Source organism: Taudactylus pleione, unplaced genomic scaffold (genome assembly GCF_031769625.1).
Source record: "Taudactylus pleione unplaced genomic scaffold, aTauple2 ptg000377l, whole genome shotgun sequence".
In the NCBI taxonomy this organism is placed as follows: Eukaryota; Metazoa; Chordata; class Amphibia; order Anura; family Myobatrachidae; genus Taudactylus; species Taudactylus pleione.
In genome coordinates, this window is record NW_028284778.1 from 5,858,672 (window position 1) to 5,876,640 (window position 17,969).

The 17,969-nt window shown below is 42.8% G+C and overlaps 1 protein-coding gene across 1 annotated transcript in view; it reads right to left on the reverse strand.

Moving 5' to 3' along the window:
• Positions 1 to 17,969, reverse strand: part of LOC148508083 (uncharacterized) — a 98,539-nt gene that overhangs the window by 46,155 nt on the left and 34,415 nt on the right. Inside the window, 4 exon segments of the mRNA XM_088445073.1 lie at positions 9,123 to 9,285; positions 13,500 to 14,786; positions 15,961 to 16,072; positions 16,234 to 16,331. Coding sequence (XP_088301199.1) covers positions 9,123 to 9,285; positions 13,500 to 14,786; positions 15,961 to 16,072; positions 16,234 to 16,331 — 1,660 coding nt within the window.

A 17,969-nucleotide genomic window follows, 5' to 3' on the forward strand; every position in this document is an offset into this window, starting at 1 on the left:
GATCAGGGCTCTGTGGGGGCCATATCATCACTTCCAGGACTCCTTATTCTTCAGTGGTAGCAGTGATGTGCACATAACCAGCAAAATGGCCATTTTCCCTGCGTTTTGCGCATGCACAGTAGGGAAATTGCCAGGAAAATGGCTGCAGCGCCATTTCCTGGGTGACCTGCACATGAGCAGTAGACACTGGCATAGCATTAGAGTCTACTCTAGTGCCTGGGCTCTGCTGCGCTTAGTGCGCTGCCATCCGCTCGAGTAGCGAGGAGGGTGCACCGGACGGAGACTGCACAGAGGTCCCCTCCTCTTTTAATACACCTCTGACATCACCGATGGTGTGAGATCTCTGCAGGTGCCGCACTGCGCATGTGCAGATCTCGTTCTGCAAGAACGCTCGCAGTGCCCTGGATGCTGCAGTCCTAGGACGCATCTTCACTGGCTTCAACAGTGTGAATTCCCCGGTCATCCTGAGTAACCAGAGGGTAACTCAGATAACTGATGGTCATACAGGTGATTCACTGTCTCATCTGAAGACATGGGAATCCAGTTTTTTTTTGGTGCCTCAAAGAAGAGAGCACTTTTTTGGGGGCTGCCCCTGTTAACAACTAACAATGTATCTGGGCTGTTACACACGCTACTACTGACCCTCACCCTCCTCCTGCGCCCAGCGTGCTGACTTCTGTGTCACTGCTGCCGGACACCTCCTCCTCACAGACACACCAGTTGTTGTGTACGGTTGTACGTACATGTGTGTATGTGTCTGTCTTCTCCTCTCCTCCATTCCTGTTCTCTGGGCTTGTTAAGTATAAATGGTTTCCCGGGCTTCAGGCGGGGTATAGGGGAGGAGGAGCCTGTTCTGCTCCCAAAGAAGTTAACTCTTTGCTGCCTAGACTCCTGCATCTACACCTTTACCCACAGTCCAAGTGTCCCCCATGGACAGAAAAAAAATGACAGGTAAGACAAAAATCCCCATTTTTTTAGTTACTCAGACACATTTGCAGTTAAAAAACATCAACAATTTGCCGGAATATCGGCATTATATGCAAATTAGAAACAGGCTAACAGTGTGTACACAAAGGCAGTTATGGTGTGCAAGGTACACTGGCAATATCAGTTGGATGCAATACCAACTGAGTACACGGAATTAACATACACAAAGAATGATAGCATTCAAAATCCAGTACACAGGAAATATATATTGAAATATACAATGAAAACCCTCATGTACAGTACTTGGCTCCCTCAACCTTCTGTATGAGCTGCTGCAGAACATCCGGCTGTCTCCTCGCGAGACCCTTGGAAGTGCCTCACCGTAAGCGGCCTTCCATAGTTCCGTTGGGTATACCCTGGGCCCTGAAGGCATGCAGTGTATTGGACGGTTCCTTCACTTCTCGGGTATCGCCAGCTGCCCCCTCACTGAACCTCTCTACTTCTCACCACCTTAGTCACATGATGCAAACTATGCAAAGTCAATGCCTCAGAGGAGCCAGGCCTGAGCTGACTGACTGAAAAGTTGTATGGTTGAGTGTAACACTATGCAACTGCTATCAAATTGTCACAAAGATGTGCCAGTGACACGGACACACAACCCATTAGTAAAATCCCTGCTCGGCTTAGTTGCACCTATTGTGGCTGCGACTGGCACGTCATGTGCGTTTACAGTGCTGTATCCACAATGCGACCATTTGGGCGTGTCAGTAAATTGTGTGTGACTGTCCATGTCAGTAAGCATTGTCTGGAGATCTGGATGTCAGTAAATTCCTGTATATGTGACCGTTTCCATGCCAGTAAGAGCTGTGTAAGGGAATCCATGTCAGTAAGCAATCTGTGAATGTCTACATGTCACTCTTGACGACTTTCTGTCTGCCCCCATGCAGAAAGGTGAAGCGAGTTCGAAGATGTAGGGAGTGTGGTGCGACAAGTAAGCAGTGCAGGGGGTGTGGTGCGACAAGTAAGCAGTGCAGGAGGTGTGGTGCGACAAGTAAGCAGTGCAGGGGGTGTGGTGCGACAAGTAAGCAGTGCAGGGGGTGTGGTGCGACAAGTAAGCAGTGCAGGGGGTGTGGTGCGACAAGCAGTGCAGGGGGTGTGGTGCAACAAGTAAGCAGTGCAGGGAGTCTGGTGCAACAAGCAGTGCAGGGGGTGTGGTGCGACCATGGGCGCCGAGAGGGGTGGGGGGCGGGTACAGTTTACCCGGGCCCGGGCTTGCTAGGGGGGCGCAGGTCCGGCGTCGCACCCCCCCCTCCCTCACAGCAGCCCAGCATACAGCTTGTGCTGGGCTGCTGTGTGAGACTACTCGCGGCTGCTGCAGGGAGAGTCTCCTATGGCCATAGGGGGGAGCGATCACACTGATCGCGCCCCGCCTGCTTAGCGCCTGGCTGGGGGTCTTACAGCGCCCCCCTACGCGACACTGCAAAACTGATCTTTTTTTGGGGGAGGGGGCGTGGCCACGCCTCCTGCGATTAGGCCACACCCCCTCCATTACCCGGGCCTGGACAGTCTCTCAACGGCCCTGGGTGCGACAAGTAAGCAGTGCAGGGGGTGTGGTGCGACAAGTAAGTAATGCAGGGGATGTGGTGCGACAAGTAAGCAGTGCAGGGGGTGTGGCAACACAATTGTATCATTGTGACCACGCCCCCTGTTATACCGACTATTACAGGAATTGTAAAACGAGGGGTGGGTCCATGATGACACGATTAAGAGCACATTGCGTCATAAAGCCACTCAGACTGCTCATTTCATTTGGGAAGTGGGTGGCTACGGCCAGTCTCCAGGAGGCACTCGGGATCCCGCCGCTGGCATCCGGACCAGGTTACAATTCCGACATGGAGAGGTGAGTATTCTAACCTAACCCTCCCTTCCCGGTGCCTAACCCTAACCTCCCCCTAGTGCCTAAACCTAACCCTCCCCCCATAGTGCCTATCCTTCTCCCTAACCCCGATACTTACGTTTGGGATCCCGGCGGTCGTGTTGCCGACGCCTGTATTCAGATAAGTGTTGGGATTCCGGCTTTGACAATGTGAATGCCGAAATCCCCGCTGTCGGGATCCTCAACGTATCCCATCCGGTAGAGCCACCGAGCCTCACAAACATTGCAGGAGAGTAGGCAAGTATCCTTCATGTCAGTAAGCATTGTTGTGCGTATTTTTAATGCAACTTTTTTAATTTGTGGCAAAAATAAAAATATTTCTTATGCCAGTACCACGGACATAGATGCGTGTCATTATCATGAAATCAGTGTTTGGCATGTACACACAGACGCTTCACTGACGGGTTACAGTGCATACTCTAAGATGGGTTGGGTACACGATCCCTGAGCACACAATGCTAGCGGTCACAGTACCGTTGCCGGAATACCGACTGTTGAAATGCTGACACCTGCAAGTAAGTTAGATAACCCTTCTACTAACCCTCCTTTCCCACAGCTAACCCTCCGGTCCTGCAGCCTAACCCCCCCTCCCTCCGCAGCCTAACCCTCCCTCCCTCCGCAGCCTAACCCTAACACACACCCCTAGGTTAGGATTAGTGTTATTGCAGAAAACCCAATATAAGTACAAATAAAGCACTTTATTGCAGCCCCTGGGATTCTGCAGCTGGGATCATGACCCTTGAGTGGATTTTGAGGCCAGGCTTGTGAGCGACTGGCTTTGTACGCACCGAGGTGTCCCCTACACCACTCTAATGGAGCGTACACACGGTCAGATTTGTCAGACTTGTCAGATTTGTCAGATGAACGACTGAACGATTTGAACGATTTGACTAAAGTTTTGAACGATTGAACGATTTTTGACTGCATTAAAATGAATGGAATCGTCCAAGTCTGACTGCAAACCCATCAGATGTCAGATATCGTTATCTGACAAACGGGAACGCGCATCGTTGATCGTCCATCGTTCAGGCATGTCAGATATGAACGATTTTCCTTCAGATATGAACGACTGAACGATTTTTAAATCGTTATCGTCCATATCTGAAGAAAAAATCTGATCGTGTGTATGCACCATAAGACTGGGTCATGCATGTTTAGTGCACGGGACCAGTAGACAGGTTTGTGAAGTGTGTGTTTTCATATGATTAAAGTTTATTGATCAATCACCCAACTGCAGATTGTGTTGGTAGAACTATATGGGAATTCTACTTTGTCGCACTGATAATGAACAGTTTATTGTTTCACACTGTCGTCAAGGATTGAGAATTGCTCACAATACTGTAGCAGAAACCCTTCTGTTAGTGGCTGGGCCTAGGCATCAGTTGTTTAGCAATAGATGTTTAGCACATGTGTTAATGTGCCGTATTGCTTCTTGGCATACCATAGTGCACATTTAGGATGGACTAGGCATCACACGTGTAGTGGAAAAATGGTAAATAAGCACACGTCTGTAGTGCGCGTGACCCCTCCTCATACAGGTAATGCTAACAGTACATTGGAGCAGTAATTATAGGCATCTGAATGGTTCAACTGTCCGTGATGGTATATCATCCATTTTCCCCCATTTAAGCCAGCTAGGGTACTTGATATTGTCACACTTCCTTCCTGTGAGGTCCACCTGAAAGGAGACTGGGGGTTGGGGGAAGGTTTTAAAAAACCCCAAAAAGGTTTATTTTGGGAGACGGCTAATTCTGTGTGGTACTCATTAACCTGTCCATAAAAAAACAGTTGTTTGGCCATGTTATCTGTCATACTGCACAATTTTCAGCGCCAGCATGGAATTGCTGAATGTTTTCCACCAGATGTCATATAGTGTACTGTGACCTGATTCAGCTTCAGACGGAATTGCAAAGTTGCTCGCAGCCTAGTTATTCCATCTGTGCAGACATGGTAATGCAGCAGGACACATCACCCCTCCTGTTGCATTACGTATCCGACCTGCGTTGTCCAACGCAGCATCGGATACTTTGCAGGACATCGCCCGGCTAAGGTGACCCATGGGTCACGCAACCAGCCGCCGCAGTTGAGATGAAGAAGCCAAGAAATCTCCATCAGCCGACGGAGAACCTGGCTTCTTTCCTCCCCCAAATGGCGGCGACACGACTCCGTTTCGGGGAACAGAGGGCATTGCCGCCCCCTCCCCGCCCACAAACGGCAGCAGGCTGTCAATCACTGACAGTCTGCGAGCGGGATCGCAGACCCATTCTGCACGTGCGCTGTCACTTTTCTAACACAATATAAAACAATGATAAATGCTTGCGATCCACACTACACATGGCAGCTGATAACCTGCGTGATATTCACCAATCACAAACAATAGGTACATAAATAAAAGATGGTTAAGAGCGCTCTGGTTAAGGTGCAGATGCAATATGTCCAATTTGTCCCATATAAGTGCAAAAAGATGATTCGATAGTCTTATGTTTCAATAGTCACTTTTTTGCAGTTCAATTGGTGCATATGTTCCAATCACGATTCTTCTGCAAAGTTTAAAAAACCTGGTCTCTCCACTTGGTTCTCACACCATTACCCCTCAGTGTCAATAGGCCATAAAAGACAAAAGTGGGGAAAACATATAGTGTAAAACCATTAACATTTATTTCAAACAAAGTATAATTAAAAAATGGTCGTGTACCATCAGGGACCTTTTCATGAAAGGCACAGTTTTAAGCATATAGGGGTGTTTTATGCTCCCCCTATTAAACAATACCTCTCCAGAGTTAAGGATCTGAATGGCAGCAACCCAGGATACAACACCAACGTGCTTCTACCAGAATACGGTATGGTCTTTTTCAAGGTGTGCTGGCTGGTGAAGCTAACCAGGTTTTTATAGTGAAAATAAGGGGCTTAATTGGTTAAATGATTTCTGACTTATTTTCTATGTATATAAAATTCCATATTTTCTACCACTATCTATGTACTTCTGTGTCCCGGTATTTATACCTCTTAAAACAATGTCTCCCCGTCTGTGTATTTTACTAGGAGTGGGGATCGTTGTTCCGTGATGCGTTCCACCTTGTGGAACGCATCACGTGCTTGCCATCCCGAGTCACGTGATCCTGTTCCAACACGTGACTCCGGTGTATCGTCCTATCAGGAACATAGTGTTGTGTCCTTGGTAAAACTGTGTTCCACTACCCGGCTTATCATGTGACATGTGTCACGCGGTGGCAGTCCGACGCCGTCCTTGGAGCGTGTCATTCTCTGCGTTCCATTCTCCGTGACTTGGACTGTCGTCACGTGACATGCACGGGCAATGCATTACTATTATGCGGAGTTGATTGTTAACTGTATGTTAGCCATAATAGACCATGTAGATGTCTACATTCATGGTGTATATTTTAAGTACCCATTCCTGTATAATTGTATGACATATTTATGACATCACAATGATATACCCAGCGGGAGCACTGATCTATACTAATGTGGCGTCTGTATCCATACAAATCATGGGATAACAAAATATAATACATTTCCCTGAGGTGATGATATACAGCAATTTGAAGTTACTTATATATATAAATAAAAATATATAAATGTATAAAAATATATACATAAACTGAAAACTCTTAAAGGAATCATTACATTAATACCCCTTTCCGACGTTGATTTTTGAACACGGGTCAAACCCTGTTTACAGTACTTTGCACCTTCGACCCAGGTTGTTACCAGGTAACTGAACCCAGGTCTGCCCTGCTAAACTTGTGAGGTCAGAAAGAGTGTGGTAACTGCTCCACGGTAGCCAATCAGCTCAGCTCAGTTCGGTCGGACAATTTACACTGCACTGTGAACCGGGATGTTCCCGTGTCCAACCCTGGTATTTTTCAGGAACCCTTTCACACTGAGCCACAGCCCAGGTCGACCTGGCAATAACCTGGGTCATTTCGGCAGTGTGACACAGTTTTTCCATTAGACTGCTAGTTCGCACCCGGGATTATGTTCACGCGCCCATCCCAGGTGCGGCTTGGCTGAGTCCCCATACAAACAGACGGCCCGACCCTAACTAAACACAGTACTTGCGGTCACTTGTGCTCTTCTGAGGTAAGTACCTATTCTAAAATTATATATGGATGAGAATGTCCCCCAGAAAAATCCCGTATTTCTTTCTTTCACAATTTTTCATATGTAGAGGAGACTTTATGTAGAAGATACTCCTTTCTTAGGACCAATAGGAATTTCCTCAAAAAAAGGTATAAAGATGTATATAGTGAAGTACAATTTTTATTGCTTTAAAATATATCCATAAAACACATATCCAACAGAAAAGCAGCGTACCAGATATAATGGGGTGTAGGACAGCACACACCCAAGTTGGCAAATAATGGGGCATAAACAGTCACCTCCCGGGATTAGGTTCGTGTTTTACCCCTGGTCTCTCGTGTAAATGTCCTCTGGCCCCTTCACCTGGTAATCTTTTCTGCTTCTCCCTGCTCACCAACGCATTGCTGCTCGTATGGAGCCTTTGTCAAGGTGTAAAATCTATAATGGCTAGTACAAGTACTGTGTTTCATTTGGTTTTGAATAGGGTGTTAATGATCACCCTAGCGGATATTGCAGCACTATTGAATTGGAGCGCAAGTTTTATCATTACTGTTGTATATTGTTGTTGAGGCCCGACACTAATGCAGGGTCGATGATGCCATCAGCATCACGTGTGCAGAGAACGGAACCCGGGTCGCATTGAGCCGGATTACCCATCCAAAGAGTATAAGCACGCCACACAGATGAAGAGGGTCCCTCACAATTGGTTCTCAGCTGTATATTTAATTCTGTAGACCTGATATCATGACCTTGCCTATAACTTATCTGTAATCTGTCATCTATCCCCTATATCCCCTTATATATAACCTATTAACACTCACCTATCACCCACAGTTATGAGACATCCAACATTTTTAGAATGTTGACATTAGGGTTAGGCACTATGAGGAGGTTAGTGTTAATCTACGGGAGGAGAGATAAGGTTTAGGCACCAGGTGAAGGTATAGGGAGTAGTGTTATGAGGACTGTAGTCACAGGTACACTGGGTCATCAGATAACTGCACCGAAACTGCACCTCAAGTGACCGCCAGGACCCAGAACCCACAGCTGAATGCACTTTAGACATCATGATCCGGTGAGACACCACTAGACCAACAGGGATGGTTTCTTAACATTCTGTCATAATTCTCATGTCGGCCAAGTATGCCTTACCCACCATCACCTATGACCCATCTATCACCTGCAACAGATTTATATATCTCTCACCTATAAACCATCTATCTCCTATAGTCTATTAACTATTAAACATTTTTCATATTTCAATTGTCGCCGATCACCCTTGTATCACCTTTTACTCATCTCTCATCCAATTACCACCTGTAACAGAATTATCATCTCTTTCCTATAACCCATCTATCACCTATCATTTATGTATCACCTAATACACTTCTTTCACCTATAACACATACAGGGGGAGATGTACTAAGCTCCGGAAAGTGATAAATTGGAGAGTGATAAACTGCCAGCCACTCAGCTCCTAACTGTCATCTTAACAGGCTGTTTTTGAAAAATGACAGTTAAGAGCTGATTGGTTGGTATTTTATCACTCTCCAATGTATCACTTTCCAGAGCTTAGAACATCTGACCCACAGTATCTATCACCTATAACCCATTGTCACCATAGCATGGTAAATGGTGATTTCTGCATGACTAGCGGATATCCTGTGTGAGGCCCAGTGAGGGAGTTATCACATTGTGGGACACATACAGTACTTATTGTAACCATGCCAACATCCTAGGAATGGCCAACTGTACTTGACTTTTGGAGGTCAAACAAGACATAAGTATAATGAGGCCCTGATTTTCTGTATGCGTCTGGCACTAGCTGGACACACAGAGCATTATATGAATAATGACCAGTTAGCTTGCAGGTTGTACAATGTATATTATATGAGTGTTTTCCTTTTGTTCACTGGTATTCAACTGAAACAGGGAATCTGCAATCTGGACCTGTGCTCAGGTCTGCTTTGCCGATGGTTCTTTCTTGGGCAGGATGAACAAACACGTGGATCTATTCATTCAGTGGGTATCCTAATACAAACGTTTCAGTCACCTGTATATGTCATGCCCAAACTGCATCACTGTTTGCTGTATTTGCTATTCCCTGTTTTGTATAATGTACTTCCGCCCCACTGTATGCTATGCCGGCGTGCTATACCTCCACTGAAGTGCATCATCCATGGACAGGATGTATTTCACGTGGATCTTATTCATACTGCCACACGTGTCAAATTTCCCATATATGCCTTGGGTCCTTGTACGGCCATCTCCCACACTGAAACCTTCATAGTGTGCCCAACATGGCTGCCTCTCCTGGTACACTCATGAATGGGATAAAAAAAATACATAGACCCGACGATTACCCGACCTGAAGAACTCTCACATTAGTAAATATCTAAGTGTTAAACTAGTTAATTCAAGACAGGGGCAATAAAAATCAGTAGACCACGATAACCCTTCATACCGGAAGCGAAAAAGGGTATGTTTCTGGTAATACAGTTATTATGGGTTGACCAAGGCACAGAGTTCAGCAGATATGCCCATTATTTCTGCATGCTGAAAGAGTTAATGCTGGATAACAGAGTTAATGCTGGATGACACTGATTCTGCTCCTGCATCAGTTTCCCCTTTCTACACAGCTTGAACTGACCACAGGAACCCACTGAAGAGATTAGTGGTACTATATAGAGGCAGCTCTGAAATTCTATCTATAAATGGCTCATGCGATAGTTTCTCCTGGTGTACTCCCAATAACCTCCGGTAGTGTATATCGTTTAATTCACACTACTGCCATATTTGCATGTGATTAACAAATGTACGCGCTATCTAGGGTGTAGCTGGGTAGAATAACTATAGCTAACATGTATTTTACTGTAGCTTTGACATGTTAATAAAACTATATCATTCTTAAATTGATAACTATTTTTTAAGGCATACTACTACATATTTTAATTTTAATAATGGTCAGTGCATCTCGAGCAAATATCCTCCTTATTCTTTCCTTTATTTATGTATCAAGCCTTTTACTGGATGATTATTAGTAGAATCCCCTAGTTATTTATTAGACACTGTTACTATATACAATTACTGTAGAGGGGGGTATATAATTACCAGTGCAGTTGTACTTTTTTCTTTCTTAAAAAAAAAAAAAAAAAGACGACAGGGATTCTACCTGTGGTATTGCCAAAATAAAGATGATATTTCTCTATAGGACATGTAACTCTGCTAAATCCAAACAAAAGGTGCATATCCACTACACGAGTGTAGAATGACTGTGCTATTACAACATCGTAATCGTACAATCGGTTATCATCCTGTGCAGTGGATAATGTGCCCACACTGAACGATAAGTCGTTGCAGGCACCATCCCTCATCCCCGAACATGCACAACCTGTTGATATCGGTTGGTTGGCCTGCATGTTCAGGCGATGACATATGCTGGCAACGACCAGCGGGAGCGCGCATCGCTGGTTGTTGCCGGCATATTCAGTGCACGATTAATGAACGATTGAACCATATCGATGTCGTAATTGTTCAATTTTTTTCGTGTAGTGGATATGCACAATGTTAAGATACCAAGGAGCTTCGGAGAATGTATGGAGGTTGCAAGTGCATCACGTTTTGCAAGAAATTGTGCATCTCTGGGAAATAGTACAAGCTATCTTTGTTGTGAAATGGAAAGGGACAAAATATGAGCCTTCAGAGAGTTAAGTCTCAAAACACCATCCAGACCCTCCTCCAAGAACAGCCATAGATAGGCCAGCCAAAAAGAGATGGAAAACTCCTTCCTTTCAGACAAAGAGATGCATCTTCCACAGGCTGTCATAACTCCTAGTTGAAAATGTTTTTCAAAACTTAAGCATGGTCTGAACTGTACTATCAGAAAAACCCTGAGCCATGGAATTAAGCAATAGAACTAAACCTTTTTGACGAGAAGGACCTTGACTTAAGATACTTTGCCCTTTGTCGTTTAAGGAATGTCCATGTACCACAAATACCTTGGCCAGTTCAGTGCTGGCAGTATCTCCTGACTACCCTCTCTCTGTTTACCCAATTTAGAACCCGAGGAAGCCATTGCTACAGGGTGCCTGCCAATAATGCCTTTGGATCATTTATCCTTTAGCACAGTGGTTCTCAAACTCGGTCCTCAGGAGGAGACCTGGGAAACATGCACTGTTTGGGGTCCTGAGGACAGAGCTTGACATCCTGTGGCCCTACACCTCGTGGTTCAACTGAAATGGCACCGTAGACGTACAGATTGTGCCTGCGCTTAGCTGGGTTAATGTTGTGTGTCTATTGGTGATCTAAGGTACATATACTGAAATCAAACTCAAATGTAATTAATGGTTGGGTAAATGATAGATACAACTGTATGTTGAATGGCATCATGTTAGCATCCGGCTACCCCAAATTTCCACAATCTTCTTACAAAGATTTAAAGAGACCATTTACTGGTATTTAGTGCCTGCTTGCTGAGAGAATCTGCTTCCCAGTTTCCACCTCCACAATAAAGCGATAATGGGAAAACTCCATTCTTTCCATCACATGATCCTGGTTTAGGTTCTCTCATGGTAATGGAGCTCTTGGTGCCTCCCGAATGATTGAGGTATTCTGTTGCCATGGCACTGTGGCTACGGGATGTATGTACTAAGACTTGGAAAGAGATAACGTGGACAGAGATAAAGTACCAACCAATCAGCGCCTGTTACTTTATAGGCGGTCTTTGAAAAATGACAGTAGTGGTTGGTGGCTTAGTACATAGACCCCAAAATCCTTATTGCTCTGCCTTACATAAACTGGCATTCTCTGACATAGTTTGGAACGGCTTAATGTTCAGTATATGTGAAGAAAATGGTCATGTGTGTAAATAAATATACTATATTACCAATTAGTCATGCAAAAGGGTTAACTCTTAAAGTTGACAACCGCACAGTCAGGTCATTTTTACATATAGAACGACAGAGTAGAAATTTCTTCCAAAAAGCAACTTCGCTCCCTGATTGCAGTGAGGATGTCAGAATAAATTAGACTCATACAGGGACTGAACAGCAAGATTTTTTTTTTTTTCACATTTAGAATACAGCTGGGAACTTCAAATGTGAAAGAATTGCTTAACAACGCTAGGGACCCGACCCATTTAAAAAATGAGCAATCTACCACATAGGACTGCCGAGTATGGACAAATTTGCATAACTAGGGTTCCAAATGACATTATCTAATGTGTCTTGGTATCTTATTGCCAAGAACACTCTAGAAGAATCATACCTCTATTAGGTGATCAAACAAACCCAGGTATTCATGTTCCTTTTTTAAGCATTTGTGACATACATAGTGTGGACTGGACATAGAGTCATATAACATGTCATTAGATGACCTGACCAATCAGCTGGTAGCTGGTCAAGAAAGGGGAGACATCGGATTGTTTAAAAGGACAAGGATCTCAAAATTCAGTGTTCATTATTTGAGATACAAAAAAATAAAAATAAAAATCAGTTTTTCTATTTCTGGACAAATAAATTCCCAAAAAAGGATGGATACTCGAGCGGGTTTTGGACTCAGTGTCCACCTAAGTCTTAAGCTAGATGGTGTGCCAAAATTGCGTAGACTGAACTAGAGGTGGAGCAGTTAGAATTCTAGAGTGAAATATAAAGTGCCCAGATTCCAACTGAGCCTTAATACCCCAGAATTCTGTATGGAGGAATCCGAAATTGCATTTGCACTGTGGAATAACTATGCTGAAGCTTTCTTAATGACCTTTCACAATCGTAACAGAGTACAAAACTAACTGAAGAGGCGAGTGGATGACCATGTTATGTTACATTTAGAAGAAACTGAGATTATTACAGAAAGAGAGAAATTTGACCTGAATGGAACATATCACTTTTATTTATCAGTAATTAGACTACACACATTCAAAATAACATTGTTATTATGATCCCTAGGTCATAACACTGGCAAAAGTCATTGTTCAGAAAATTGTTACATAATACCTTCATCCACTTGCCTCAATTATATAGACCATTTTACACCTACAATGAGTGTGACAAAACATACATAATTTAGGAGATTCACAGCTCCCAAATTATATCTCCAGCCCACTGCCAAGTTTATATATTACTAAAGACCCTACATAACAATGTGATCTTGTTATTACTAAGGAGAAGTTGCTGATATCTAACAGAATAAGGAAATCCAGTCTTATGTTGACAACAGATATTCCACCTACAGTCAGGTGCATAAATATTGGGACATTGACAGAATTGTCATATTTTGGCCTCTATTCACCACCACAATGGCTTTGAAATGAAACAAACAAGATGTGCTTTAACTGCAGACTTTCAGATTTAATTTGAGGGTAATTACATCCAAATCAGGTGAACGGTGTAGGAATTGTGATGGTGAATAGAGGCCAAAATATGAAAATTCTGTCAATGTCCCAATATTTATGCACCTGACTGTATGTTCACTGTGCAATTTACAAAACATGCATAATGTGCAATATTTACAGTATTGCTATTGTGTACTGTGTATTAGCTCATGGATATTTTTGGTATTTTGTGATATGTAAGACATTTCCCAAACTCAGAAGATAATTGCTTTTCACCTGTGTGAGTTCTCTGATGTCTAACAAGACCTGATCTCTGAGTAAAACATTTGCCACACTCCGAGCATTTAAATGGTCTCTCACCTTTGTGAATTCTCTGATGGTTAATGAGACCTTGCCTCCCTGTAAACCATTTCCCACACTCAGAACATGAAAATAGTTTTTCACCAGTGTGAGTTCTCCGGTGTTTAACAAGATTTGATTTCTGGGTAAACCATTTCCCGCACTCCAAGCATTTAAATGGTTTCTCACCTGTGTGAAGTCTCTGATGATTAACAAGACTCGATTGCCCTGTAAAATGTTTTCCACACTCAGAGCATGTAAATGGTTTCTCACCTGTGTGTGTTCTCTGATGTGCAAAAAGATACTTTTTGAGTATGAAGCATTTCCCACACTCAGAACATTCAAATGGTTTCTCATCTGTGTGAGTTCTCTGATGTTTAACAAGAGTCGATTTCTCTGTAAAACATTTCCCACACTCTGTGCATGGAAATGGTTTCTCATCAGTGTGAAGCCTCTGATGTTTAATAAGACCTGCTTTCTCTGTAAAACGTTTCCCGCACTCAGAGCATGAAAATCTTTTTTCACCTGTGTGACCTCTCTGATGTTGTTCAAGAATATTTTTACGTGTAAAACATTTCCCACACTCAGCGCATGAAAATGGTTTAGCACCTGTGTGACTTTTCTCATGTTTAACGAGATTGGATTTCCCTGCAAAACATTTTCCACACTTAGAGCATGGAAATGGTTTCTCACCTGTGTGAGTTCTCTCATGTAGAACGAGATTCGATTTCAATATGAAACATTTCCCACACTCAGAGCATGGAAATGGTCTCTCACCTGTGTGACTTCTATGATGACTAACTAGATGGGATTTCTTAGAGAAACACTTTCCACACTCAGCACATGGAAATGGTTTCACACCCGAGTGAATTCTATAATGACTGACTAGATATGATTTCTTTGTGAAACATTTGCCACACACAGAACAGGGAAAGGTTTTATCACCTCTATGAGCTGTACTGTCTGTAGCAATATCAGGAGAACATTCCTCACTCTTAGAAGGATCAGATGATATATCTGTGCTATAAAGCACTGGTTGTACATTTGGAGTAATTGAGTTTTCTCCTGGAGACTCTTGTGTTCTGGCATCTTGTATTTTGTAGTCTGAAGACAAAATTACATATCCTTTAGAGGTATTCTTGCTTGCGCGTCCATCTGTTGGAATTAAATGTAAGGGAAAATATTATTTTAGTTTTTTAGCAAGGAGCACCTTTTCATATTATTAGCAAGATCAAAATGTTTAGTAGTTTTTTTTTTTTGTTTATTGCAAAAGAAATCAATCTTAATTACTATGATGCATGTACAAAACAATAAAAGGGCTATTGTGAACAGATAAATGACTGAATTAAAATATAAACACAACCACATCATCCAGCACATTGCATAAAATGCAGACTTTGGTAAACAATAATTCCAAAGTATATACACTGCCCAGCCATCGTCATAGGCCTCATTAGCCAGTGATACTATCCAACAGCTACGTCCATACAGACAGTGTCCTCACACCTAGACTATGGAGACGTAGAATCGATGTGGGCCAAATTAGCAGCATATCCTGCCCATGCATCTGCATTACTTGTAGTTCTCCAAATGGGCACACAGGTAGGAAAGGCAACAGTGAAGAAGCCTCTATGTGCCAACCTCAAGTAACATAGCCAGAGACAAATTACTAATTGAGGCTGAATTGGGAGTTGCCAATCAGTGAAAGGAGAACAGTAGGGCAGAGTAACACTAAACACAAAAGAGGGAGATGGCTTAAGGAGAGAGCAGGACACAGATGTAGATCAGATGATGAAGAAATCATCGCTAGAACGCATCCAAGCTCAGAGACTGAAGTGGAGCCATTTTGTAGAAGAAGATAAGAGTGTGTGAACTGTGTGTTGTGATAGGTGAGCGGAATCATCTGCTATTTTGTGTTATCACAGTATTACTATAGATCATATTGAGAATCAAATTTTCAGGTAATATTATGCATGGAACATATTAAGTAATATCACATATGGCAGTGCAGGGGTATGATGATAGGGACGCAGTCAATATGCCAGCAAAGGGGATGCCGGCGCTTAGAATACTGGCGCCGGAATCCCGCCAAATGTCAGAATCCCGCTGATCACCGCTTGAATCACCATGGTGACGCCGCTTGTACTGATGTATGAGAATCACATGAAAGTGTGGGGAGAGAGCCGGGCTGGTAGCACATAATGATATTATAGGTGGATAAGAGCAGGCTCCCAGCTCCCCCACATGGCAGATACATTTTTCACAACATTCTGTACTGACGGGGAGGGTGTAGAATAAGAGATTACTGTAATTAGTGATTCTTACTCACCTGTGCTGATATCTGTAGGGATTTCCTCCTCCTTACACTGCTGGTCACCCCTCACATACGTCTTTCCTTCTCCCTCTGTATCTTCAATCTTAACATCAGTGACATTTTCGCCCTAATTAACCCACAAAACAATAAAATATCACTTTGGTAATGTCTAATATCAGTAACTGAGATTAATCGGTATAATATCAGTGTATAAGACAAACACATACTCCACAGATCATATAGTGATAAATCACTTTTGTATTTGGTGAGACCCTAAATCCCACCTACCTGATGCTCCTGTGGGGTCCTGTGATTCTCCTCTGTACAATCCTGGGAATAAAGAGGATGGGGACATCTCTCTGGGGTATCTCTGGTACCAGATCCATCTGTAGGAAACACATATTGTTATGTGTCTCTCAGATAATACAGCCCGTTTATCAACGAGTTTTATCATATGCAACGAGTTTTAAAATATACTTCTAAAACATGTTTTGGATCAAGAAAACCACAACCTGTTGGATTACTGTGAGAAAATAATAAAAAAAAAAACTAATAAAAAAAAAACTAGTATAACAGGGCTGAACCTTTGCATTACTATTATTAACTATTACACCATCATCATTATTTAAAGCAAAATCTGCACACTGCATCAATTTGAACAGAGCGCCTATACCTCAATAGATCGCGATCTCACGGCTCGGTACCTGGCGGAATTATGGGACTCTGAGGTATATACATGCTAAATTTTATTTAACTGAATGTTTTTATTCACAGCACCATGATCAATATTACAATGGTTTCCCTTAGCATGTTTATGATTATACTGTGCATAGCAGTTTAGTGATTTTATATGTGCTCTTATATGTGTTCTAATCCATAGGATTCGATCATTTCAGAATCCTCTTTCTATTAGAATTCATATAAAACCCTTTTTTCCCCACTAAAGTATATTTTACTTTGGTGCCAGGGACACATATTTTACTATCTTTTAAAGATAATCATAGATATGATATTCCAAATGACCCTGGCAAGCTAAACATCAACTATATTAGGTAAAATATTGTCTGCCGGATTGGTTGGTAAAGAGCAGCGAGACATAGGCCCCCGGATCCTCATTCATTAAGGTGCGTACACACGGACAGATATATCGTTACGATATAAGCGATAACTATATCGTTTAACGATATATCGTTCATATCGTTCATTTTTATGCAGTGAACGACCAACGATGCGCGTTCCCGCATGAACGATAACGAAATCTTTGATCGTCCGTGCATGCAGGCCAATCTGGACGATATCGTCAACTTTGCATGTTCAGAGATGTGGCAGGATGACTCACTGAAAGATCTCTTTGAAATATATCTTTCAAAGGTCTCTTTGAAAGAGATCTCTGAAAGATATCTTTCAAAGATATCTTTCATGTCGTTGGTGGTACAGATCGTCCCATGTGTATGCACCTTTACTCCCCAATGTTTATATACACTGTGTTACCTGATCCCATATTACCTCGGTGATTCCTCACTTCTTTCAGTAAGGAACTGAAACCATGGTCTAACGCCATGGAAACAGAATACCGGCATAATGCTTTATTGTTAATATCATCATCTCTATGTACGAGTGATATTAATACAAGTGATCAATACATTCCAGATTTACTGTGACCAGTTACAGATTACCTTTTCAATGTAATGTACTTATCTTATTAGATAAGATGTCCCCCTCCCCCAACCTACTTATCTGTTATCTCACATTACAGCTGGAGTCTGTACAGCTGTGATATAAGAAAGGCATGTGCAGAAATACAATACAAACATTTCTTGATAGAATAGTGGTGAACAAACACTATATAGAAGCATGAGAGCTATTATTACCTCTACCACACCAGGACCTTGGTGTAACATACGTCATACAATGAGAATTCCAAACCCTGGAGATATACACACATCAGAGTGGTCAAAACACCACAGATGGGTCTATAGGAAACTTGTAACATGGTATAAATAGGGACCATATTTACATGGTGA